This window comes from Silurus aristotelis (assembly GCF_946808225.1).
Source record: "Silurus aristotelis genome assembly, chromosome: 21".
Lineage (NCBI taxonomy): Eukaryota > Metazoa > Chordata > Actinopteri > Siluriformes > Siluridae > Silurus > Silurus aristotelis.
The window spans coordinates 20698669-20725421 of record NC_139594.1 but is presented as its reverse complement, the minus strand read 5'-3'; the positions used below and the strand labels follow the sequence as shown (position 1 = coordinate 20725421).

The 26753-nt window shown below is 39.3% G+C and overlaps 1 protein-coding gene across 1 annotated transcript in view; it reads right to left on the bottom strand.

The window, feature by feature from the left end:
- The window catches only part of LOC310716352 (alpha-tectorin-like), a 28222-nt gene extending 12908 nt beyond the window's left edge, over positions 1-15314 (bottom strand). The window contains 25 exon segments of the mRNA XM_083523478.1: positions 922-1131; positions 2262-2458; positions 2615-3170; positions 3716-4314; positions 4401-4947; positions 5043-5477; positions 5481-5626; positions 5723-6302; positions 6379-6525; positions 6622-6875; positions 6968-7121; positions 7221-7316; positions 7447-7725; positions 7973-8096; positions 9935-9959; positions 10753-10779; positions 10914-10940; positions 11215-11241; positions 11396-11422; positions 11563-11589; positions 11750-11776; positions 14415-14441; positions 14861-14909; positions 15069-15128; positions 15263-15314. Of these exon segments, the coding sequence (XP_083379604.1) occupies positions 922-1131; positions 2262-2458; positions 2615-3170; positions 3716-4314; positions 4401-4947; positions 5043-5477; positions 5481-5626; positions 5723-6302; positions 6379-6525; positions 6622-6875; positions 6968-7121; positions 7221-7316; positions 7447-7725; positions 7973-8096; positions 9935-9959; positions 10753-10779; positions 10914-10940; positions 11215-11241; positions 11396-11422; positions 11563-11589; positions 11750-11776; positions 14415-14441; positions 14861-14900 (4578 nt within the window). The 5' untranslated portion in view covers positions 14901-14909; positions 15069-15128; positions 15263-15314.
- Between the last annotated feature and the right edge of the window lie 11439 nt (positions 15315-26753).

The following is a 26753-nucleotide window of genomic DNA, read 5'->3' as shown; positions in this document are numbered from 1 at the left end:
ACTGAACTCTCTCTCACACACACACACATACTCACACACACACACTTACACACAACTGTGTGACTGATCTGTACAACCGGACTCAACACACATACACTTCGCATACCCAGGTTTCAACACCATTTACACCTTTCATTGTCGCAATAATGTTTACATGCCGTTTGTTGTTTGTTGCTGATCTTCCGGGACTTGCTCTCTTTGCACAATATTCTCTCCAAATCCTTTGGTCACTGATCACTTTATTTTTGATTGCTGCTATTGCACAATTGTTTACATTTCTCTGTTTACATTTTTCTGCTACTGTGCACCTTATTCTGTTACGACAGGTTTTACTGGCGGAGCTATTGTTGTTTTTATTTTTATATTTTGTGTATTTTGTATTGTCCTGCACTGTCCTGTGTTGTCTCGCACTGTCTTGTGATGTCTTTGCACTGTTTGCACCAGTTGCACACATGCACTTTATGTGGCGAGGATCTTAGTTCCTGGCCCTGTGTTCTTCTGTTCTGTGACTGTTGTTTACTGTTGTTTTATGTTGTTTTATGTAGCACCTGGGTTCAGGAGGAACGTTGTCTCATTTCACTGTGTACTGCATCAGCTATACATGGTTGAATGACAATAAAAGCTTCTTGACTTGACTTGACTTGAGACACAACTTGCACATTAGGATCTGAGCCAAGCCACTCATGAAATGGAGTGAAAGAAGATCCTCAGAGGAAACCCACATGTATGAGGACCGTGCTGAAGGAACATTACACAGACAGTAACCTGAACTCTAGATTAAAGATAGGGCCCTGGAGCTGTATGGCACTGAGGTTACCTTCTGCACCACTATGCTGCCATGCCATACAATGTTTGATTTCCAAAATTAAACCCTAACCTTTTTTTTCAGAATTTTCATAAATGTACACAGTCAGTTCTAACCTGAAAGTGAGCCACAGCTCCATCAAAGGTATAATAATGGGGATCTCCCGAGACCATGCATGTTGACATTTGACTGTGGCAGCCGACTCTACCATTCTTAACCACACACTCCTCAGTGGGCGTGCAGGAGGCAGAGATGCAGTGCAGATCTTCGGGACCAAAGCATTTACAGTGTTGTAAACATTGTTCAGTCCAGAACTCCTCACCGATCTGCAAGAAAAAAAGACTGTGGGTTTACTATGAAAAGAGTTTAGATTAAAGATTAGAGGGATATATAGTTATTTTAACCATATACTTATCATTTATGCAATAAAAATATACAAATAATTTAAATTAAAATAATTTCTGTCCATGGCCGTTATGTATCTCTATGTTCTGTTATGTAGCTTAACTGTGTTGTATTTAATTATATAATAGCCAATTTTATATGTACCATAATTTCCGGACTATTAAGCGCAAATATAAGTACCCACTGAATTTTACAAAGATTTTTATTTTGAACATAAATAAGCCACAGGTGTCTACACTGAAACTAATAAACTTTACACAGGCTTTAATGAAAGACACATTACATGGTGTAACGGGTGAAATATGTTGCGGCCCTTTTAAGAGCATAGCGGTATTTTGTGAATAGCCTGCCGCTGCATTTTTTACCGGTATTACTGCATGTGTGCAAGAGCGAGGAATATGTCCTTATTATTTTCTGATGCTTATTTAAGTTTCTTTAAAACTGTAATGCTGTTGCCAAGAAAAATAAAAAAGCACGAGTTTTGGAAACCTGTCTGTGCTTATATGATTTTTGTTGTAACTGGAGTTAGCGAGCTCTCCCTTCACCCAGACTCAACACGTTACAACGGCTTGTATCTAAACAGTAGCCTACCAAGAAAGTCCTTGTTCACTGTCTTCCTCCTTCCTTTCACAACTATTTCTCTCGAGAGTTTATCTTTTGGCATCGCCGTGCGTTTAAAAATCTCCACCGGTGGAAGCTTTTCTCCCGATGCCGTGCAGCTCAGAACACAGGTGAAGTGCGTTTTTTCTTTCCGTTCGGAAATTTCATTTGTCTAATGTTATGTCGCTCAGTTTTTTGGCTTGAAGTTTGTGAAACCGGGAAAAACCCAGGAAAAATACATAAATAAGCCGCTTCGTTGTTTAAGCGTGGGAAAAAAGTATATATGTTCAGTCAAAATGAAACAAATAACTATTTGTTTCACCATATCACACAACATAGATAATGCCATTAAGTCAGATTGAATTTTAAATTGTAACACTGCAAAATGTAGATTGGTTTAAAAGTGGTGTACAGCTGTGAAAGATAGAATCAAATAGTGGCAGAAATTCACCTGGAAGTAGAATCCATAGTGTGAGCAACCACATTGCTCTACAGGCATACAGTTTCCTCCACTCCTTACAAAGCCATCATCACAGAAACAGCCCTCTCTGCATGTCCCCTCACATGTGTTATTCATAGTGCTGGTACAGGTGTGTCCACAGTCTGAGCCACACAGCTCATAGTGACTGTTTGTAGGACAGGATATACCTGAGGAATTAGTATACACACATGTGACCTTTCACTAAGAATTATTATATTTATAATAATGATAAACCTTATTCATTTTAAATAATCTAATCTACACAAAATTGCATCATTAAGGACTTAAATCTAACTGTTTTAATTCCCTTTAAAATCACTTACGACATGTTGTATTTTCTCTCCAGGGATAAATCCTGATGTTGGCAGACTGGCAGGCACTGACATACGTTTCAATGGAACGACACAGTACATCATTCGAGTGTTGAGAGAGGCACAGGTCAAAGACACAGTCATTAAAATAGACAAGTGGATCAACATATGCATGACAGAAACTCAGAGGACCCTGACTGTCCATTATGAGTGCACACAGAGACTGTGCTCTAGATGGGTTTGGACACAGTGAGCAGGCGTCTCCACATCCGTGATTACATGTTGTGTCGTTGCCCTCTTTCCAGTCAGCTCCAAACTCTGAAGCAGAAGAAGTCAGCGTACCAGAACGCAAACGGAAATCATCACTGGTGTCACCATTGAAGTTACCGCAAAGGCCACATGTGGCTCCACTGTAATTCCCTGGAACGGTGATTCGTACCACCCAAGAGCCATCATAACTCACACTTAGACCAAAGTCAGTTGTAATAAATGTGTTTCTTCCACTGAAATAAACCAACACACGGCCAGAGTCGAGCAGGGCAGGAAGATTTCTGGTTTCACTGTCAATCTGGAGGAAAGAAAGTTAAATCTTACACTAATTTTTATAGTGGTAACAAAGGGAAGTTTACAAGGTGGTATTGAAATGTGTCCAGACTTATGGTGCTAAGTGGGTACTATTTTAAACACGTGCATCACCACATCTGTGATTTAATCATTGACAGCAAGTTATTACAATGAGCAACTCTAACATTTTGGTGAAACTAAGCATTTGATCATGATCATTGAACAATACACTTTGCCCTTAAGCAGAAGTTGAAGATCCAGAAGGTGCTTGACAATCTTTAAAAAACAAGACTTCCAGAACACATTCCAGAAGTGGCAGGAACGCTGAGCGCACCGTGTTGCATTGCAAGTTGACTATTTTGAATGTGATCACACTATGTAAAGCTTCTTGAATTAAATGAATTAAAATGAATTGAATAAAATTAGTTCTTGTAAACAGATCTAGCCCAAAATATTCCACCTCATATATTGCATTGTCTTTTCTTACTGAATTAATACCTTTCCACTGTTTAAAATTGAACATACTTTATTTTTGTCCTTAAAACTCACCTCAGCTGTGCCATACATGTCGCGTGAAATGTGCACCAGGTGTCCTGACACATTGACATAAACTTCAACAGTGATTGACACTGATCCGCCATTCCATGCTTCATTTCGTGCAGTGACATGAAAATATGGTAGCCCTCGAGTATCATTACATACAGTTGCCAGTGTATAGTGGCATGTGCCCTGAAAGTCAAATCTATGTCCATCAAACGTGCTGTAGTGGGGGTCCCCTGAAGCTGAGCATGTGGCACTGGGTTGAGCATGGCAGCCATATTCTCCGTCCATGAAACGGCATATTTCCTGCTCTTGGCAAGAGGCAGGAGTACAGCGAACAATACCTGATGTCCCATCACATACACAGTGTAACAGGCACTGCTCACCTGACCAGAACTGCTCTCCACTCTGTCTGTACCGACCTTCATGAAAACAGCCACAGTCTGTAGGAGGAACACACTGATCTCCACTTAGCAGTAGCCCATTATCACACTGGCAACCTTCCTGGCAATGTTGGGTACAAGGGAATGGAAAAGACAGACTTGGACAGGCTGCAGGACAGGAAGTGCCACATAGCTCATAATGGCTGTGGGCGGGGCATGTGGAATCTGACAAAAAATGTAATGAATAAATATTTATATATATATACAAACTAGCCATTGCCTTATTTTAAACTACTATTTTAAGTACTCACCACAGTTGGTTATATTTCTCCATTCTCCCACACTGATACCATTTTGCTGGCAAAGTACAGCGTAGTCTCTTAGAGCCTCACACATGGCCTCTCTGGCACCATGTGTCTGTTGGAAATTGTGTCTGCAGTGTTCTAACCAAATCTGAGGGTCCAGGCTGCCGTGGCACTGAGCAAACGGCCCGTTTGTAAAGGTAATGATGCTACAGTACTCGCTGCTGTTATGTACTGGTGAGATGACCTCTGATCCTATGCAGAAGGTTGAAAGAGAACCATTTCTCCAGCTATCCGCAAACTCCTGTGTATTGTTTAACAAAACTCCATCTGGGCTGTAAAACTCATCTCCTTGGTTTCCATTGAAATTTCCACACAGACCAGCAAGTGCCCCACTGTAGGTGTTGGGTGCTGTAATTCTAATTAGATGTGACCAATCGGATCTCACAGTTACCCCAAATGATGTTTCCATAATTATACTATCTACACTGCCATGGTAGATACGGATTTGACCAGCACCAACACTGTATGGTAGAGCAACCAGGTGTCCATCAACCTGTAAGGGAAAGCAATATGTTGTCAAATTAAATGATAAATTGTCAAAGGTCTGATTGATCAGCACTGTCTTGTTTCTGTAAACGATTAACTCACCTGTATATTTCCACCTTCCCCAATGTCTATAGAAATCTGAAATCCCTCTGCCTCAAACTTCAGGATCTTAGAAAAGCCAACGGTGCCCATGGGGACTCTCTGCAGGTTAACTGAAAAATTAGGTCTTGTGGAAGATCCAATAAATCTTGTGAGTGTGAGTTCACAGGCTCCTGGATAAGTGAAAGCCACCCCATCAAAGGTGTGATATGAGCCTAGTCGGTCAACCCAACAGGTGGAATAACTGGTAGGTCTGCAGCCTCTTACACCATTATTGATGGTACACACCTCCTGTGAACCACACTGATGATGTTGACAGGTCATAACACTGTTTCTACAGGTACATATCCTACCACAGTCATTGTCCAATACCACTGATTGACCATCAGCATAGTAAAGTCCTTCTAAAGTGCAGCCACAGTTACTTTGAGGAACACATTAACCACCGCTTAAGACATAGCCTGCATCACAGATACAGCTTTCCTGGTTTGGTAAGGTGCAGTTTAAAGGTGAAAAGGGGTTACTGCACGTTGCTGGGCAGCTTGTTCCCTGAAACTCATAGTGACTGTGCTCTGGACATGGTATTTCTGAAAGTAGATTGTAGTAGAACAGTATTATTATATTTTATGCTGTAACAAAACATTTTCCTGGCAAGTATGACTATTTTTTTATATTTTACTTACCACAGAATCCCGTTCTTCTCCATTGACCCAGCTGTATGCCTTGCTGCTGGCATTGAGCAGCATAAACACTGATTGCTTGACAAAGAATTGGTTGGTATCCACCTCCGACACATAGATCATAGACACAGCTGTCTAGAAAATTCTGTGGTGACAGAGTGGAGTGGCAATTTGCAAATGGGCCACTGGCAGCTGCCAAGATACCACAGTGGTCTGAGTTACTGTAAAGGCTACTCTGGTATGTGGTACAACCTGCACATGCAAGACCTGAGCACCGGGTATACTCGCACCCAGGATCTGTGTCTCCCTGTACCTTCCAGGAGTCTCCAAATTCCCTATCTGAGCTCAGGATTACTCCTGAAGGAGAAATATAGTCATCCGCTGGTTGGTGGTTGAAGTTACCACACAGACCACATGTGGAATTTTGGTATTCATAAGGTACATTGATGGTTACATAGGAAAATGCATCATATGTAACAACCAATCCAAATGCTGTACTGATTACAATTGAAAAACCTGACCGGTAGACTTGGATAGAGCCATTGTTCAGGCTGAATGGTGTTGCTGCAAAGGTTCCATTCACCTAATAAAACAAAATGAAAACAAAATCAGCTAATAGTAAAAATTATTTATATATAGTAAAATGTGGTAATAATGACCTTGGCCTCATATGGATGATCTTTTACTAATTCCAGTTGCTCCTCATACACAAACACCCTGACCAGTCGTGTCCATGACACATGTGTACTACCCCGATGCTCGTTTTTCCCTTCAATGCGGTAGTATGGCAAGCCGCTGCCACAAGCCTTCAAAGAAATGTATGTTTAGATATTTCCCGAGCCCACATGTGTGTGTTAGTAAATTAAACTAAAATAATTGCACAAAAATAAATTCTTTCAAACCTCAGACAAGATGTATGTGCAAGTTCCTTGAAAGTGGAAGATTTGATTATCAAAGGTGTAGTAGTGCGGATCACCAGAAATAGTGCAGGTTCGGCGTTGTACGTTTTGGCAGCTATACTGGAAAGCAGCCGGACGGCAAGCTTGTGAAAACGTACATGGCTCTGAGACGCACCGGAGACCCGACCGAGTGCAAGTGCATTTCTGCTGGCAAGAGTTATCTGTCCAGAATACAGTACCTTGTGGCACTATATTACCTGGTTGAATAAAAAAATTTAGATTATTTCTAGTCTGTAAAAATAAATAGGAACTTAATGTGACAACTAAATGTATTTTGTCCTGACATTACCATTAAACTGACAGGTTTGTGATCCATGATCTACACGAAAAGCCCATCGTCCTGGGACATTCACATTGCTGCTGTAGGAAAAACTTGTGTAGTTGTATTGAAATGACCCAGGAATTGAGAAAAAGTAGCTGGAGTTAGCTGTGTCATAACCAGCCTGATAAAAATAATTAAGAAAATGCATTTATTAACTATAATTTTGTCAACGTCACTGGTTAAAATAAATAAATGGTTTATGTCTCTAAATCATTTGTACCTGCACACTTCGGTTTGTTGGAGCAATCACACCATAGTTCATCAAAATGAAGGAAAAATGGCCATTGGAAATCAAAACTACTTGGAAAGATGTTTCCTGAAACAATCAAATATTTATTTATGTTCTCACAAAATGTACATTGGACAGTAGACATTTCATTCTTTTTATTTGCTAGAAATCTTAAATGATGTTTATTCTAATAAAGTAGCTACAAAGTTCTTCTTACCGTGCCAGTTTGAGGGACATATGCCACTCGATCCCATGTTGCAACAAAAACCCATGTAGCATTGAAACTCAGCTGAGGGAAATAGCGACTGATGTCTTGAGTAGCTTGAGTGAGAACATTGCCAGAAGTGAACTGGTGATATGAAATGACTCCATTTCCACGGTTATCAAGGTCAGTCCAAAATGGGGCAATCAAGTCTGGGCCACCATATGCCGGGAATTGGTAGGGAGTGTAACTGTACCAGGCTTGATTAAAGGTTAAGTGTCCATTGTTGTTTACCTATAAGACATTTTTTTTAGTTCAATTACATAAAATGAAAAAGGCAAAAAATTATTAATGGTGTTTAAGTGTACTTTTAAAATATGCAGTTACAGGCTCTGCTACAGCACTACTGGGTTCACATGATCATTTTAACTTAAAATGCAGATTGTACATTTACATTATATAGAAGTCAAATTACTGGGTAATTACCAAGTAACTGTCCCAATTACTAGGCATGATACACATTAATTTAAGTTCTACTTACAAACATTTGGTTGTATGTGGTTCCAAAATATATAAATGGTTGCTGAAGAGTGATAACAGATGAACTTCCATCATCTATCCGGTCATTTACTATGTCTCCAGTTCCAAATGGGTAAAAGGGTCCTAAGACATAGCAGAACAGATATACAACACATTAAAACAGCATAAGGCAAAATAAATGAAAAAATACCAAATTTGTTTAATTAGATAAGCAAAAGTACCTGCAAAAAAAGGATTCCCTAGATGAGTGGGGTAGCCCATTTCTTTCTAATCATTATCATTATCTATAATTTCCAGTAATTAAATTCTGCACCTTTGCATTCTAAAGTTATTTTTGAGTCTGATTGATGATTTCTACCATACTACTTTCCTTCTGTACCCAAAGTAAAGTTGTAATGTAGTTGATCTAGCTGGTGGATAAGTTATTGATGTCTTTGATTGAAAGTTGTCAATACACACAGTATATCACAACTTATACACAAAAATATACAGTGCATCAGGAAAGTATTCACAGCACTTCACTTTTTACACATTTTGTTGTTACAGATTTATTCCAAAATGTTCATGAGTATTCCCAGCCTTTGCTTAACACTTTGTTAAAGCTCCTTAGGCACCTTTTACAGCCTAAAGTCTTTTTGGAGTTTGATGCTACATGCTTGGCACACCATTTTTGGACAGTTTCTCCCATTCTTCTTTTCAGAACCTCTTGAGCTCCATCAGGTTGTATGGGGAGTGTCAGTGCACAGACATTTTCAGATCTCTAAAAAGATGTTTAATCAGGTTCAAGTCTGGGCTCTGGCTCGCCACTCAAGGACATTTACAAAGTAGTCTAGTTTAGAGGCATTGTCCTGTTGGCAGATGAACCATCAACCCAGTCTGAGGTCCAGAGCACTCTGGAGCAGGTTTTTTTTTTTATCAATGGATGTCTCTGTACATGGCTGCATTAATTCCCTTGATCCTGACCAGTCTCTCAGTTCCTGCCATTGAAAAACATCCCCAAAGCATAATGCTGCCACCACCATTCTTTTCTGTAGCTATGGTATTGGCCAGGTGATGAGCCGTTCCTCCTATGATGAGTTCAATCTATGTTTCATCAGACCAAAAGCGAGCTGTCATGTGCCTTTTCCAATCAAGTTGTAGAAACATCTCAAGGATGATCAGTGGAAACAGAATGCACCTGAGCTTAATTTTGAGTGACATGGCAACGCTGTGAAAACTTATGTACATGTAAATTTTCACATTTTTTTATTTTAAATAAATGTTTAAACAAACTTCTTTCATTTTGTCATTATGAGATTTTGTTTGTAGAATGTTGATAATAATGAATTGCATCCATTTCGGAATAAAGGCTGTAACAAAACATAATATGTGGGAAAAAAAGTGAAGGGCTGTGAAACTTTCCGGATGCACAATAAGTTAAAAAAAAAACAACAACTGTAGTCTTTTAAGGTTTTTGAAAGAAACATGGAGAGAACCCTCTTTCCATTAATTATAATGGAGCAGTAGAGTGGTCCCATCTGCTCATGCAATTACAGCATGGCTGTGTCATTTCAAAGAAACAGTTCAACCCGTTGATGATACGTGTTGTCAAACAGAGCTGTGAGGGCTCCTTATGATGGCAACTCGAACAGCCTCAATATTCTCTTCGAAATTAGCAGACAGGACACAATCATGATGTCCTAACTGGTAATGACACCGACATTCCACTTGAGCAGCACTCACACTATCACCATTCTTCTTAAAGGCTTTTACAGCGAACGTTTGTTGCGCACCGTCCAAATCTCATGTATAAACAGGCACGACTTACACACATGACCACAAATTTTAAGAAATGAGAAATTTGTTATATCTGTGTACATTTTAAATGATATAGCTTTGACCCAGAACACTTGTGTAAACTGATTCTAAAACAATATAAAAAAAATGACACATCTGTCTTAACTAAACGTTTTACGTTTTTACTGTTGTTTGGGTTGTAGTTGGACTCACTGCAATAAAGAACACACATATGAACGACTGACACAATACGACTGACACAAATTAACAAAACTAGTAACAAAATGTATTGAAAACAATATTATACGATTAACAATACTGAATACTATTAAAAACACTGTTAACCATAAAAAGGATGAAAAAGTTCCTGAATCAATACTGAGGAATGTCTATCATCTGTTTAAATTTAAATATATATTTTGTTTGCTCGAGGGTTGTGATGCTGCAATAAAACCATACAGTCAGACAGTTTAATACTATTGACTGAATACTGTCAGAATATGAGGGATCCGGCTATATCAAATTTTTTTCTTGTGTTCTCCTGTTTTTTCCCACTAGATGTCGCCATTGTGTTTGTGCTTTTTTTGTGGGTTTATTTATTTATTTTTTTTGCTCTGCCTCAATTTTTTTTGCCAACTTTTTTATTATAAACAATTAATTTTTTTTTTACTTTTTTTTTTATTTTGTGATTTTTTTTTTAGACACAATTTTTTTTTTCTTCCAAAATATCAGTTTCTCTGCAGTTGGTTTACAATCATTTCTGTGGTAGACTGCTAAAACTCCTGTCTCACATGCAGTCGACCCCGGTTGAATACTACTTGTACAATTTAATACCGTCAGGACAATTTAACACCAATGAGGGGGGAAAAAATAGAAAAAAAAATGTTTGTAAATAAAAACTGAGAAATTCTCGCATTACTACTGGCATAATTTCACACCACTGTCAAAATAAGGTAGTCAATACTAAGAATGATCTTACATCTGTCTAAATTAAAATATATTTACCTGTTCTTTGGTTCAATGGTTGTCCAGCTGCAATATAGAACATATAGACATTTCAATATTATTGACACTATTTAATAATATAGATTACAAAACACTTTAGAAAATAGCTTTTAAATCGATACTGCAGAATGTTACAGCTGTCTAAAGTGATATTTATTGACCTGCAGTTTGGTTTGTAGGTTGACTAACTAGAATAAAGAACATATATATATGGACAATTACCACTGATACAATTTAAAACCAATGGCACAAATAAAAACCATTGTCCACAAAACATTGAATGAATTTTCTTTAACAATACTGAGAAATGTATCATATCTGTCTAAATCTAAAATTATTTACCTGCTGTTTGGCTCAAAGTTTGTCTTACTGCACAATTACTTAAAGAGCTGCAAAAATATTTTCTTAATCAAAACTAATAAACGTGTCATATTTGTTCTAAATTATTTTAAAATGATATACCTGTTGTTTGGTTTGACAGTTGTACCACTGCAAAAAAGAACATACATATTAACAATTACTATTAACACCATTTAATACCAGTATAACCAAATAACACTGAACATGGACTTTTTAAATGTAGTTTTTAAATACATTTAAAAAAATTATTTTAACTATACTGGGTAATGCACCATATCTGTACCTGCTGTTTGGTTTAATGGTTGCCCAGCTGCAATAAAGAAAATACATATGGAAATTGTAATACGATTAACACTATTTAATCACATAGACCACAAAAACCAGGAGAAAGTGTTGTTTAAATAAATACAGAAAAATGTGTTAAGTCGGTCTAAACTGAAAATGATTTACCTGTAGTTTGGATTGTGGGTTGACTTGCTGGAATAAAGACCATACATAAAGAACATTTTATACCAGTTACATAATTTAACACCATAGGAAAACCAAAATATTACAGAACACAAAACATTTAAATGAAATATTTTCTACATTAATAGAAAGAAATGTGTGAAATCTGTTTAAATGAAAACTTTTATACGTGATGTTTGGTTCAACATTTGTCTGGCTGCAATGGAGAAAATATATATAAACAATTAAATAGTACTGAGACAATGCAACAGACCAAGTTTTAACGTCCCTGCCATGCCAAAAGAGGGCACCTTTCCCCGAGTTGTGAACACTTCTGTGAACCTCTAACCCTTCCTGCTTTTAGCATATTTACCTAGTGCTAATGCTACCTAAATTCAGGACGTATTGTGCTAACTCGTTTAACTTTTATTCACTTTTTTACTTTGTGTCTGAAACCTGTTTCCAATCATTGACCTTCGTATTTTTGCCTGTGTGTTTATCGAACTTTGTTTGCCTTGCTGATTTAGATTTCCTGTTTACCGAACCTTTTGCCTGCCTTTTCTCTTTATTCAAGAGTTGGAGTTTGTTGTTGCTTATCAGGGAGAAATGCGAGCGGCCTACCTAGAACAGCTAAAGGCACACCAGGACACTAATACACACCTCTTGCAAGACCTGCAAGCTCTGCCAAAGATGGCATTACCAGATAAATTTGACAGCCCCGCCAATCGCTGTCTAGTTTTTTTTTTTTTTTACGTGCAAGGTATATTTCTCACACCCACCCACCGGGGAAGTATTCGAATACCCAGCAGTGGGCTGGACATATCTAGCCAGCTGCTTAACTTCCAGGGTTTTGATTTGGTGACCAATTATGCAGTGAAGTTTCATTAAAACTTTACCCTACGGGTTAGGGTTAGGGTGACACCCCCCCCCCAGAGGTCACATCTACTGCCTCAACAACTCTGGGGGGGGGTGAACTCTTGTGATCCCTGCCTGAGAGAGAAGATCCCTCCTGAGAGGAATATTCCAGGGAGGGTGGTCGAGAAGGGCTACCAGGTCACAAACCATGGTCTGTCCGGCCACCACGGGGCCACCAGGAGGAGATGGATATCTGGTGAACATTTTCCAGAACTCCCAGAAGCAGCGTGGGCAAACACGTCCAAGCATAGCTTCGGCCATGCCTGAGCCAAGGCTTCCAGCCCTAAGGGGGATGGAGGTGTAAATGAGAACCAGAGGGGACAGTGTGACGTCCCTTGAGTCACAAACAGGTCTACCTGTGATGGAGAGACCACCTCAATGACCTCCTTTCTCAGGAGAGTGTTTACCTCTTGTTCCATGACCAGAGCCTGCTCAGGTCCCACTAGGGTCCCACTCGATCTCAATCGTATAGCCTCTGTCTACAGTACGCAGGACCAACCAAACCACACCTCTGGCAGAGCTTTCCAGGCTGCCATGTAGTCCCTTAAGGGAATCAGTCTTTCGAGACTGACCTCTGGTATGCTCAGAGCCAGGGCTACGTCTTTTTGCAGCTCTAGCAGTCTTGAAGGAGGCAGGGAGTTCTCCAAGTCTTCTGCAATACCAGGCAGAAATAGAGGAGGATGCTCGCTGGCGCTGGTTGTGCCCTAAAGCATTGATTGTGGCATGGTTGACGGTCCGTGTGATGAGGTGCACCACGCCCTTTCTCGGCAGGATTCCAAGAATGTCCCATGTGAGGACTTCTTGGTAGAAGCTCTCTTATTGAAAGTGATAGTCCTCAAATCTGTCATCTCACAGGGGGCTTCAGCCCAGAACATCGTACAGGATCTCTGGTAGGGGAAGTGCAAATTGCAACGCTATGTTTCTGAAACTCTCGATGACAATGCTGCCACCGGCTTCTTGGCCTCCATCGACTACACTGTTTATGGAGTTGCCGAATAGTCCAGTCGGCACCAGAGTGGCATCTAGCAGCATGGCCCTGTCCTTATCGGAAAGATCTGATAAGGAGAGTGCCCACTGGCAGCGGAGCGTACGCATGGACATGCGAGCACAATGTGCACAGTCGGCTCCCTCAAGAACCAACTTAGCATTTTCTGATTCCAGGCAAGCCACACATAGGCATAGCTGAAAGGTGTGCTTTGACATATTTTTTTTTCCCCACATAAACTGTTAAACGTACAATATGGACAGACAATACACACAGAAGTTAGCGCCGGCTGCTTTCTGGTCGTGACATCACCACGCCGGTGGCGCCGCACTTTACAATCGGATAAATTACACACGTGATTCAGAGTGTGGATAACGTGGAAACGGTCACAATTAATTTTGAAGCAGCTCGAGTTCCTGAAAGGGAACTGTTGTTCGATATGATGGTTGTCCTGCTGCATTAAAATGCCTATATATGGACAATTTAATACAATTGACATTTCTGAATAATATAAAAAACAGTTTATACCATTGTCACAATGTAACACCAATAACCACAAAAAACACTCCAGAGAAAAGCCAGAGAATCAATCTAGAGTATTTTTTTTCAAATAATACTGAGAAATGTTTCATGTGTTTAAACTGAAATGTATTAATTGTTTGGTCCTTAGTTTGATTATCTGCAGTAAAGATCAATATGGACAATTTGAACATACTGAACATATGGGCACAACTGACCACAGAACACTTGAGGAAATAGTTCCTAATTTAATCCTGATAGATGTGTCACATCTCTCTATAGTGAAATTTAGTAACCTATTGTTTGGTTTCAGAGTTGTCACAGTGCAATAAAGAACATACATATGAACAATGTATTACCATTGACTACAAAACACTTTAGGAAACAGTAAATTAATACTGTAAAATATTTCTGCAAAAAATTCAAGTTTATTTACCTGATCTTTGGCTTGTGGTTAGTCCCACTGTAATGAAGATCATGTTTTGTCAGTTTTAAACGTAAGATGTTTAACATACAGAGAACATAAATAACATGAGCTTCACTAATTGCTATTTTGTACTTTATAACAGTAGTTAATACAGTGTGACCCACAGTAGTCGAATTGGGCAAAATGTATTTACCAAATGTCTAAAAAAATATATATATATATATTCTTTAACATGATTTGCGGTGCATCACACACCAATCTAGCAGTCAAAGTTTGGAGAGAGGGCTCCATGATTAATACATTTTTTTAAATTTTTTATTTATTTTCATTTTGAAAGGGCAATAATGTAGAGGATTTTTTAAATAAATACGGTTATTTTTTTGCTGAATAAAATGAATTTTTCCTGTCTATGGAGACTTTTGGGACAACCTGTAGTTCAGTTGTCAGTATCTTACCATGGATGATCAGCACACACAGTGGAATTAGACGCATCATTGTGTATAACTGGATCAAAAACATCAAATCACATCATTATAATACAATATTAATTAAACGATTCTTATTAAAATATTACTTTTTTTAGTGTAATTAATTGAAATATTTTGTTTCATTTACATTCTCAGCTCTACTACTAATAATAATAATAATCTTTTTTCTTCTTACCTGTTAAACTACTGCAGAGCAACCTCTGAAAAAGTTACCCTGCTCTCTCTCTCTCTCTCTCTCTCTCTCTCTCTCTCTCTCTCTCTCTCTCTCTCTCTCTCTTTCTCTCTCTCTCTCTCTCTCTCTCTCTCTCTCTCTCTCTCTCTCTCTCTCTTTCTCTCTCTCTCTCTCTCTCTCTCTCTTTCTCTCTCTCTGTCTGTGAGTATTGATGCCTCTCATACCCCTGCAGCAACCTTCTAAAAAAAGTACATAAATAGAGAAAGGTGCTAAGTGGGTGGACCATACCTATAGGACCATACCCTATACGGAATGTCCTAACCCAGGTATTGGGCAAGTCCATTTCCTTGTTCTTTTGCCAGTTATGTTCTAAACGAAACAATTGGGATAAATGTTCTGGTGTCAGTTTATGATCTCGCCACTGGTTGAACAGGATGTTATAAAGTTACATTCAAATGTTCTCTTCAAGATGAAGCACAGAAAGGATTTTTTCTCAAGGCAACATTTATTTATATATGTTATTACATTGTATTATGCAAATCTATTAATATTATCTTTTAATAATCAGTGACTTTGCCAGTTCAACTCTTAAACTCACGCTACATTTAGAGTAATGTGTAATGTGTCGCTTGTGTACCACCCTATTAAAAATTCTTAGAATTTCAGTGAGAATTTTTAACAATTCTAATGCTTAAGTATAATCCAACACGAATTTAGACACTAATGCAAATTTAGAACTCTTGATATGTTTTTATTGTTATTTTATTTGAGTTGTTTGGTGATTTATCAGTATCTGTACAAAAACAACACCACAGTTCAGGTTTCATCTATTGTTTCAAGTAGAGTTTAGATTAAAACACAATCTTTCAGATATTTTTTGAGAACATTAAATTGTTTTAGATGGCGAAAGATGACAATATATACATATGTGTAGAGATCATCATGTTCATCTTTTACTGCATTGTTTAACTTAATTATTTTACTGTCACACCCAAATCAATCATCCCTGTCATGGGGCCACTGCACTCACAGGTTTAGCTGCATATTTAAACACTTTCAGATGCTCCATTTCAATTACAGAAAACAGCTGGTCATGTGACTTACAGGAATCAGATGCTTTTTTTTCTCTCTGTTTCGCTGCACAGGTAAATCCCTTTCAGGTAAATCTCTGTGGGACATTCTGTGTAAGATGTTTTCGTGCAAACTTTGCACTAAAATAGTGCACCGTAAAATGTATTTAAAGAGTGTATGGTACTTTGTCATATTTGATTGATATTTGATTGATTTATTTTGTTCATTCTTTAATTTTGTTCATCTTAATTACTTTTTATTATTACTTTAAGCAATCAGTATAACCGAATAAAGTGATTAAATGTGTGAAGGCATTAGTTTCTAGTATAAGTCAGTGCAGGTGCAATGACCATGTTTGAAGGTCATGGACAGGCTATGTCTGGCCATCCTGGACCATGCTGAATCTGATTCTATCCTGTTTTGTATAATAATAATAATAATAATAATAATAATAATAATAATAATAATAATAATAAAGATAGAAAGCACCTACCAATTATTAAACTTACGAATATTTTAAAGATAATGGAGTTGTTATCTAGACTGTAAGAAAGAGTATAAAAAGGCTATGCTTTTGCTGTGACTTTGGAGACAGTCTGACTGTTTCTGGTGGAATAATGCCTTTGGAATCATAACACTGGATTCTGCATTAAATCTATAATTTTTTATACTGAATTTGTTTGTTCTTGTCTCAGTTAGAGACTTGTCTGGGTTTGCTGTAGCAGACAGACATCTCGACATTCCCCAAGCAGTGGCAGCTACAAAAGATAAGCATATTTGCTTTAGTTTAATTAGTGCTTGTGGGACAATTGGGGTCTGTCTGTGGTGGTAAAAACACTTGTAAGGCTTCTCCTAAATAAAGAACATAATCAATAAACAGGGTTCTTGTTCTCAAAGACATAGTACGTACCTTTAGTATATTGTGGGTCTTGATGGGCAGCGATTATAAGTAAGAAGTGTTGCACGCTAAATCCTGTAAATACCACCCTTGAGGTGAAAGGAGGCCGAGAATTCCAGGTCACCCCAAGGCACCTGCAGGCACCTGAGGAGCAGGTGCAAGGATTATATGTTGTATTGTTGTTATGAGTTTTGTATTGTTTTGATGTTGGATTCTGCTACCTTGGTGAATCTCCGAGAGCAGAGCAGGGAGAGAGGGATGGAGAGTGTCGGAGTGAGTGTGTGTGTACGAGGCAAAAACGTATTTTGTAGAAGCTCAAGAAGGTAATAATACTCACGATAGAACTAGGTCTTGGTATTTTAGAGAGGAAAGGATTAAAGAAAAATCTTCCTAGAACTTGGTTTTATATTTTATTTTTATAGCTGTAATTAGTGTGATCCAAATAGTGAAACAATAAATTTGTAAATAACGTAAAAAACGTAAATATATATGATAACGGTAGAGGTAGATATATACAGAGCCACTAAGGTTCAGGACTAGTGTGGGTAGAAAATTATTTGATAAACAAGACGGAGAAGCCGTAGTGATTGAGCAAACCCATTCTGAGCACGCATTTGAGACGGTGTATATATATCATTATAGATTAATAGGCGGAGCTTTTGTACAAGTAAATGTAGTAGAGCAAATGTATTCACGTACTTAAAAAAATAGAAGTTATAGTCAGAGAAGTTATAGTTTATATTATAAGATAAATTCCCTTTTAATAGTTAAACCCTAGTTGACCCTGAAGGTGATATGTCCTGTCAAAAGGTTTTAACTGGAAGAGATTGTTCTAGACACATTAGAATAAAAAAAGTATATGGCTGAGGGTTTTCTAAATCCCTTAGAGGAGTACGAGAACGTTTCTGATCTAATTGCAGAGTACAAGACTGTGAGAATTTATACACATTTCCAAAGAGATAATATATACAGGGATGTGTATGGGAGCGTGTGTGTCTTGACTGAAGTTTTTTTTTGTTGGGTGAAATTTGTAAAGGACAATCAGGGAATATTAAATGGCCATATGTAAATTGGTCAGCAATCATAGACTATCTGTGGGAGAAAATACGTCTTAGACCTTTTTTGAAGTTTGAAGATCTTTACTAAGTAGTGGTTTCAACATTCTGTAAAGTACAGTGGTCAACTCGACACAAAGCAATTGATGGTACATTAAGACAAGTGGAAGCCTTAACTTTGAAAAGTTTAATTATAACAATAATCCCTAAGATAGAAAGCAGTCTCCCTAAAAGATTAGTTTAGGAATGTCCAAAAGCAAGAGGAGTGTAAAATAGGGTAAAACTACACCGGTAGAGGTATGATACTGTATATGAGCTATGATCTCAGCATGACACAGAAGTAGGGTTGGTAAAGTCAGCAACCCCAATTAGGATTAAAGTTATGCTTGTTTGCCTCAAAGGCAAACAGTATTCATTACGTCCTGAAGCAGAACAGGGCATTCATAAGACGATAGAAAGATTGCTAAAAGCTGGATAACTAATTCAGACACCCAGGTATTGTAGCACACCAATATTGGCAATCTAAATGGTGTCTAGTCCATGACCTAAGAGCTCCAAATGAAGTTGTGGATTATTTTTTTCAGGTTATTGATCTCTGTTAGTGTTCCTCTCGCAGAGGAAATTAGATATTTGTTTGCCTTTACATATGCAGAAAAACACCAGAATAGCTCAAGGTTTTAAACATTCACCACATGTGTTTAATCAAGTGCTGAAAGCAGACCATGAAGAATTAGTGCTGGATAGTGTTATTAGAGTATGTGGATTACATTCTGATTTGTTTTTCATCTTTGGAACAGTACCATTAAGATTCTCTCACAGTATTAGTCAAGTCAAGTCAAGAGGCTTTTATTGTCATTTTTGCTATACACAGTAGTACACAGTACACAGTAAAAACGAGACAATGTTCCTCCGGAACCCTGGTGCTACACTAGACAACATAAAGCTACAACACAACACAAGCTACATAAAGTGCACCGAGTGCAACCTAGTGCAAACAGTGCAGACAGACAAGACAAGACAAAAAACCAATATAGCGCTGACGAGTAAACCTACTGTAAACTCAAATTATACAGTACTGTGCGAGGTGAAATGTAAAATGTCAAAACTACAACTGGGAGTAAATATAAACAGAACAAACATAACAATGTAGTGCAAAAGAACAGCAGCAGTCAAGAGGTGCAAAGACAGCATGTAAACGGTATAATAGTGATAAAAGTGATACATATGATAAATGTGCAAAAAACAGCAGTTAAGGAGTGTAGTACGGTCGAGTATAATCAATAATAAATAAATGAATGGTTGTGGAATGAATTGAGATGAGTGTGTGATAAGTGTTTAGTCCAGGTTGTACAGTTCGGTACACACATTGAGTGAGTGTGTGTGTGTGTGTGTGTGTGTGTGTGTGTGTGTGTGTGTGTGTGTGTGTGTTCCGTTTCATTTCTGTGTATTCAGAAGCCTGATGGCTTGGGGAAAGAAAATGTTGCTTGATGTGGCGGCCCGAATGCTTAGGAACCTTTTTCCTGATGGCAGGAGTGTAAAGAGTGTGTGTGGTCATCCACAATGCTGTGTGCTTTGCGGATGTAGCGTGTAGTGTAAATGTCCATGATAGAGGGGAGAAAGACTCCAATGATCTTCTCAGCTGTCCTCACTATCCTCTGTAGGGTCTTGCGAACCCGAGACGGTGCAGTTCCCAAACCAGGCAGTGATGCAGCTGCTCAGGATGCTCTCAATGGTCCCTCTGTAGAACATGTCAAGTCAAGTCAAGTTTATTTGTATAGCGCTTTTCACAACAGACATTGTCTCAAAGCAGCTTTACAGAAAACAACAGTGAAGGTGAATGGTGTGCGTTTGTCCCTGATGAGCAGCCGTGGCGACAGTGGCAAGGAAAAACTCCCTTAGATGATATGAGGAAGAAACCTTGAAAGGAACCAGACTCAAAGGGGAACCCATCCTCATATGGGTGACATCAAAAGTTTGGTCATAAATCTTTCAACAATACAGAACAATTTGTGATCATCATAGATCCAGCATCAGCTTCTCCATGCCAGGGCCTTTAAACACTCGGCATCTACTTCTCCATGATCATCCATAGGTCCATAATCTTCACGAGGTGGGACGTGACTGGAGCTGGCCAAACCTCAGGATGCCTCGGGATGGGGAGAGAAAGAGAAGCAGTGGAGAGGAATTAGCGTAGCTGCTGTTCATGATATTAACAGCACAAGTTGATAATGTGCATGTGATCAGATGTTCTGGAGCACAAGGTTGTGATGTGATGTGTGTGATGTGTGTTATGTGTAGGCTTTGCTAAAAAGATATGTTTTTAATCTACACTTAAACTGGGAGAGTGTATCTGAGCCCCGAACACTGTCAGGAAGACTATTCCAGAGTTTAGGAGCTAAATGTGAAAATGCTCTACCGCCTTTAGTGGACTTTGCTATTCTAGGAACTACTAGAAGCCCAGAGTTTTGAGATCTCAGGGAGCGTGACGGATTGTAGCGTGTTAAGAGACTGGAGAGATACATGGGAGCCAAACCATTTAGTGCTTTATAAGTGAGTAGCAGTAGTTTGTAGTCTATTCGAAACTTAATAGGAAGCCAATGTAGGGACGATAAGATTGGGGTTATATGATCGTATTTTCTTGACCTAGTAAGAACTCTTGCTGCGGCATTCTGAACTAACTGAAGCTTGTTTATTAATGATGCAGGACATCCACCTAGTAATGCATTACAGTAGTCTATTCTAGAGGTCATAAACGCATGGACGAGCTTCTCTGCATCAGATATAGATAACATATTTCTTAGCTTAGAAATATTTCTAAGGTGAAAGAAGGCTGTTTTTGTAACTTGATTGATGTGATTTTTAAAAGATAAGTTGCTGTCTAAAATAACTCCCAGGTCTTTTACCGTTGAACTAGTAGTTACAGAACAACCGTCTAAATGCAGGCTGAGATGCTGGAGCTTCTGTGTACTATTTTTTGGGCCGATGAGCAAAATCTCCGTTTTATCAGAATTTAATAGCAGAAAGTTATGGGTCATCCAATCTCTTATTTCTTCAACACACTCAGTTATGCGAGCTAATTGAGCTGTATCGCCTGGTTTGGATGAAATATATAGCTGGGTATCATCAGCATAACAATGGAAGCTAATTCCATGCCTTCTAATAATATTTCCTAATGGAAGCATGTATATTGTACAAAGCAGGGGTCCCAGAACTGACCCTTGTGGCACGCCATAATTTACTAGCATTATCCTGGATAGCTCTCCATTTAAATCTACGAAATGGTAACGATTGGACAGGTAGGATTTAAACCAGCTTAATGCCTGTCCCTGAATACCGATGTAATTCTGTAAGCGATCGAGGAGAAGATCATGATCTATAGTGTCGAACGCAGCACTAAGATCTAGTAAAACTGATAGGGAGATGTAGCCTTGGTCTGAAGCTAAAAACAGGTCATTAGTGATTTTAACTAGAGCAGTTTCTGTGCTATGTTGGGGCCTAAAACCTGACTGAAACTCTTCAAAGATATTGTTCTCCTGCAAGTGGTTACATAACTGGGCAGCGACAATCTTTTCTAAAATCTTAGACATAAATAAGAGATTTGAAATTGGTCTGTAATTCGATAGCGTGCTTGGATCCAGATTAGGTTTTTTAATGAGGGGCTTAATAACTGCTAACTTGAGGGATTTAGGGACATGACCTAACGATAGTGAGGAGTTAATAATATTTAAAAGAGGCTCACCAGCTGTATATAACACTTCCTTCAGTAGTTTAGTGGGAATTGGATCTAACTGACATGTTGTTGATTTAGCTTTCATAATAGCATCATACAGCTCTTCCTGTCCTATACATGTAAAACAGTGTAGTTGTGGAGTTGTAAGTACGATTGTGTCGGGAGATGCTGTCAGAGGTTGAACTGCCACAATTGTTTTTCTAATGTTATCTATTTTTTCAGTGAAGAAATTCATAAAGTCTTCACTACTAAACTGTGATGGAACACATTTTTCAGATCCCTGATTTGTTGTTAATTTAGCGACTGTACTGAAAAGGAACCTGGGGTTGTTTTTGCTATTTTCTATGAGTTTGCTCAGGTGTTCAGCTCTAGCAGCTTTTAGCGCCTGTCTGTAGCTAAGCATACTGTCTTTATACGCAATTCTAAATACCTCCAATTTAGTTTTCCTCCATTTTCTCTCCAGATTACGTGCTGTTCTCTTTAGGGCATGCGTATGACTATTATACCAAGGTGCAGGTGCTTGTTCTCGAACCTTTTTTAACCAGATGGGGGCAACAGTGTCTAAAGTGCTAGTGAGGATAAGGTCTATGTTGTTCGCCATCTCATCAAGATGATCAGCAGTTATGGGTTTAATGTGAAACTGAGATAAATCAGGCAGGTTATTTATGATTAAGACTTGGACAGGATGGGGGGAGGGAGGTGGGTTTTCCTCAGCCTTCTCAGAAAGTAGAGACGCTGCTGGGCTTTCTTGGTGATGGAGCTGGTGTTAAGTGACCAGGTGAGGTTGTCTGCCAGATGAACACCAAGGAATTTGGTGCTCTTGACGATCTCCACTGAGGATCCATCAATAATCAGTGGAGATTGGTTGCTCTGTCCTCTCCTGAAGTCAACAACCATCTCTTTTTCATTTTGTCCACGTTCAGAGACAGGTTGCTAGCTCCACACCAGGCAGTTAACCGTTGCACCTCCTCTCTATATGCTGACTCGTCGTTTTTGCTGATTAGACCCACCACGGTCGTGTCATCGGCAAACTTGACGATGTGGTTCGAGCTGTGCATTGCTACACAGTCGTGAGTCAGCAGAGTGAACAGCAGTGGGCTGAGCACACAGCCCTGAGGGGCCCCAGTGCTCAGTGTGGTGGTGCTGAAGATGCTGTTCCCGATCCGGACTGACTGGGGTCTGGAACCAGGATCCAGTTGCAGAGGGAGGTGTTCAGGCCCAGTAGGCTCAACTTCTCGATCAGGTGCTGAGGAATAATTGTGTTGAATGCTGAGCTGAAGTCAATAAACAGCATTCGAACATATGAGTCCTTGTTATCCAGGTGGGTGAGGGCCAGATGGAGGGTTGTGGAGATGGCATCGTCCGTGGAATGGTTCGGATGATACGCAAACTGCATGGGGTCCAGGGATGGTGGAAGCTGTGTCTTAATCGTGCCTCTCAAAGCACTTTATCACGATGGGTGTAAGCGCGACGGGACAATAGTCATTGTGGCAGAAGACAGTCGATTTCTTTGGCACAGGAATGATGCTCGTTGTCTTGAGGCATGTGGGAACATAGTTACTGCTCAGGAAGATGTTGAAGATGTCAGTGAAGACATCTGCTAGTTGTTCTGCACATTCCCTGAGCACTCTGCCAGGAATGTTGTCAGGTCCAGCAGACTTCCATGGGTTAACTCTGGATAGAGTTTTCCTCACTTCAGCTGTGGTTAGACAGAGCACCTGGTCAGTGGGAGGAGGGATGGTCTTTCTTGCCTTCATGTTGTTCTGTACCTCAAACCGGGCGTAGAAGTCGTTTAGCGCATCTGGGAGGGAGGCGTCATGGTCACAAGCAGGTGATGTTGTCTTTTAATTCATGATCGCCTGGATGCCCTGCCACATGCGCAGCGTGTCTCCGCCATCCTGGAAGTGGTCGTGGATTTTCTTCGCGTGTGCGCGCTTTGCCTCTCTGATGGCACGGGACAGTTTGGCCCTTGCTGTTTTTAAGGCCACCTTGTCCCCTGATCTGAAGGCAGAGTCTCTTTGTTTTAACAGCACATGCACATTTGCAGTCATCCACGGCTTCTGGTTGGAGCGTGTAGTGATTGTCTTGGAGATGGTCACATCATCAACGCACTTGCTAATGTAGCTGGTCACTGATGACGTGTACTTCTCCAAGTTGATGGAACCGCCGTTGGTTGCAGCCTCTCTAAACATGTCCCAGTCAGTAAACTCCAAACAGTCCTGAAGAGCAGAAGTAGCTCCTTCTGGCCAGGTTTTCACCTGTTTTAGAACCGGCTTAGAGCGTCTGATGAGCGGTCTGTATGCTGGAATTAACATAACAGAGCAGTGGTCTGAGTATCTGAGATGGGGGCGGGGCAATTCAAAATATACTCCGACAATGTAAACAGTTGTAAATTCCCGTGGCTGGTGGATCCCTGACACTCAGACAGTTAGAAGATTATGCTTTTAAAACCAACACTTTTAGAGAACTTGTGAAAACAGCAGGCCAGCTCATGTATATGAGAAGGCTTCTACTTAGACTATGGTTTATCCTGTTATTAATTACACACACCACAAAGTTGTGGAACTATTAAAGCAAGGAAGGCTGATTCTCTCTCATATTCATCTATGTTGGCTTATCCAGATGTGACAATTAAAAGATGTACAACTGTGAATCCAGCAGAATTGCTCCCTTTGAAGTTTGAGGGAACGCCACATGATTGTGTTGCTGAGTCATTAGCATTCACTTGTTTGCACCCAGATTTAGAGTCGACACCCATTCCTAAGGCAGATGTTAATTATTTTGTAGATGATTCATGTTTCAGAGATCATCTTGGTTCGCATGCAGGATATTCAGTTGTAAGAAAAGATAGTGATCAGCAGTGTTGTGCTCGTTACTAATAAATAGTAACTAGTTACAGTTACTCGTTACTTCATTCAAAAAGTAACTCAATTACTTTGTTGATTACTGACACCAAAAAGTAATGCGTTACTGTTAAAAGTAACTTTAGTTACTTTTTTAAAGAACCTTCTTTAATGTTCCCATTAATGCCCTTTTATGCATTATGGTCTATACAAACACAAAACTGACTTAAACACAGAGTAATTTTTAAACACTATTTTATTAAAGTCAGAGCAGCACATACTGAATATATCACAAGGATTTCTGAAATAAATAACAAAACAAGCAGAATAATATATTCACAATCAAAAACTAAAGTGGCTTCTGCTGTTGTGTTGAGCTCTTAAAAATGTTCCTTTCACAGCTGAAGTATGAAAACTATCAACAATGTAGAACAGAACACCGGATTAGCTTCTAGCTACTAGCTCCTCAGGCATGGAGGTCCTGGAGGTGTTTCAACAGATTGGAGTTGCTGTTTATCGCAGTAGATACGAGCTTCGAACCAGAAAGACACAGCTTACATTTGACTTAAAAGTTTTTGTCTTTATGCTCAACTAAAGTGAAATAATGAGCATATTTCCACTTTGAGAGACTCGTCTTGCTGTCGACTCGCCATTACTGCTGCACAGACCTGAATAAACGGAGACACGCCCACAGCGCGTCTTCTTCAAATTTACAGTGGGTAATCCACCAATCCTACAGCGCGTCTTCTCCGTGTTTACAGTGGTTTATCCACCAATCCTACAATGCGACGCTGCTGTAAGCAAGTTAGGCTGTAGTCTACACTTCAGCCCAAATTAATTCATTTAAAAAAGTAACGGGTAACGCATCATATGGTAACGGTAACAAAGTTACTTTATTTTTAAAAGTAACACGTTACAGTATTAGTTACTGTCAAAAGTAAGGTGTTACCGGTAACGCGTTACTGCCCAACACTGGTGATCAGTTTGACACCATCGTGCCACAACATTGTCCTTAACCTTGTTCAGCACAATTAGCAGAGCTTAAAGCTTCAACTACAGCATGTCAGTTGGCTAAGGGAAAAGCAGCCAACATCTTTATTGATTCTGCTTATACACATGGTGTGTGTCATTTGTTTGGATCTGTAGAGAAACAGCACGGATTACCTGTTGTACTTAGTGCAAATATATTTAGATGTGCAAAAGGAGTACACATTTTTATATACCACCCTATTGTTTAAAAAATATATTCTATTTTTTATATTTCATACTTATAGGCCTTACTTTTGCACAGTTCCTTAGCGGCCGATCAGGCTTTAATTTCACTGCACTTGGCCCTTGTCAGCTGTCCATCTCCAAGATTCTAGAAAAGGTTGAAGCACAGCAGTTCTGCGCTAGAGACGGCGCTAGTTAAGGTGGTAAATGACCTGTTATTGGTTTATGATCAGGGTTTTGTCTTTTTATTTGTTTAGTTCGACTTAGTGCAGCTTTTGACACCAGGATCGCCTTCTTTCAACTTAGAAAAATTGCTAAAATTAGAAATATGAATGTTGTTACAGGATGGAGAAAAACTAGTCCATGCTATTGTAACATCTAGATTAGACTACTGTAACGCTTTACTGTCTGGGTGTTGGAGTAAGTGCATAAATAAGCTTCAGTTAGTTCAGAATGCAGCAGCAAGAGTCCTCACTAGATCTAGAAAATATGATCACATCAGCCCTGTTTTAATCATCTACACTGCTCCCAATTACATCTCACACTGATTATAAAATACTACTACTGACGTATAAAGCACTTAACGCTCTCACACCGCAGTATCTGAGTGAACTTCTGTACCAGTATGATCCTCCACGCCTACTTAGATCAAAAGGTGCAGGCTATCTGTTGGTATAATGAAGACTACAGCAGGGGGCAGATGTTTCTCTTATAAACCCCACAGTTATGGAACAACCTTTCAATTAGTGTTCGGGACTCACACACACTGTGTTCAAGTCGAGGGTGAAAACATATATTAGTGGAGTCTTTAGTCAGTCGGTGTTTATGTGCTGATTGAGCAGAAATTATTTCTTTATTCAAACCAATTGTGGCAGCAGC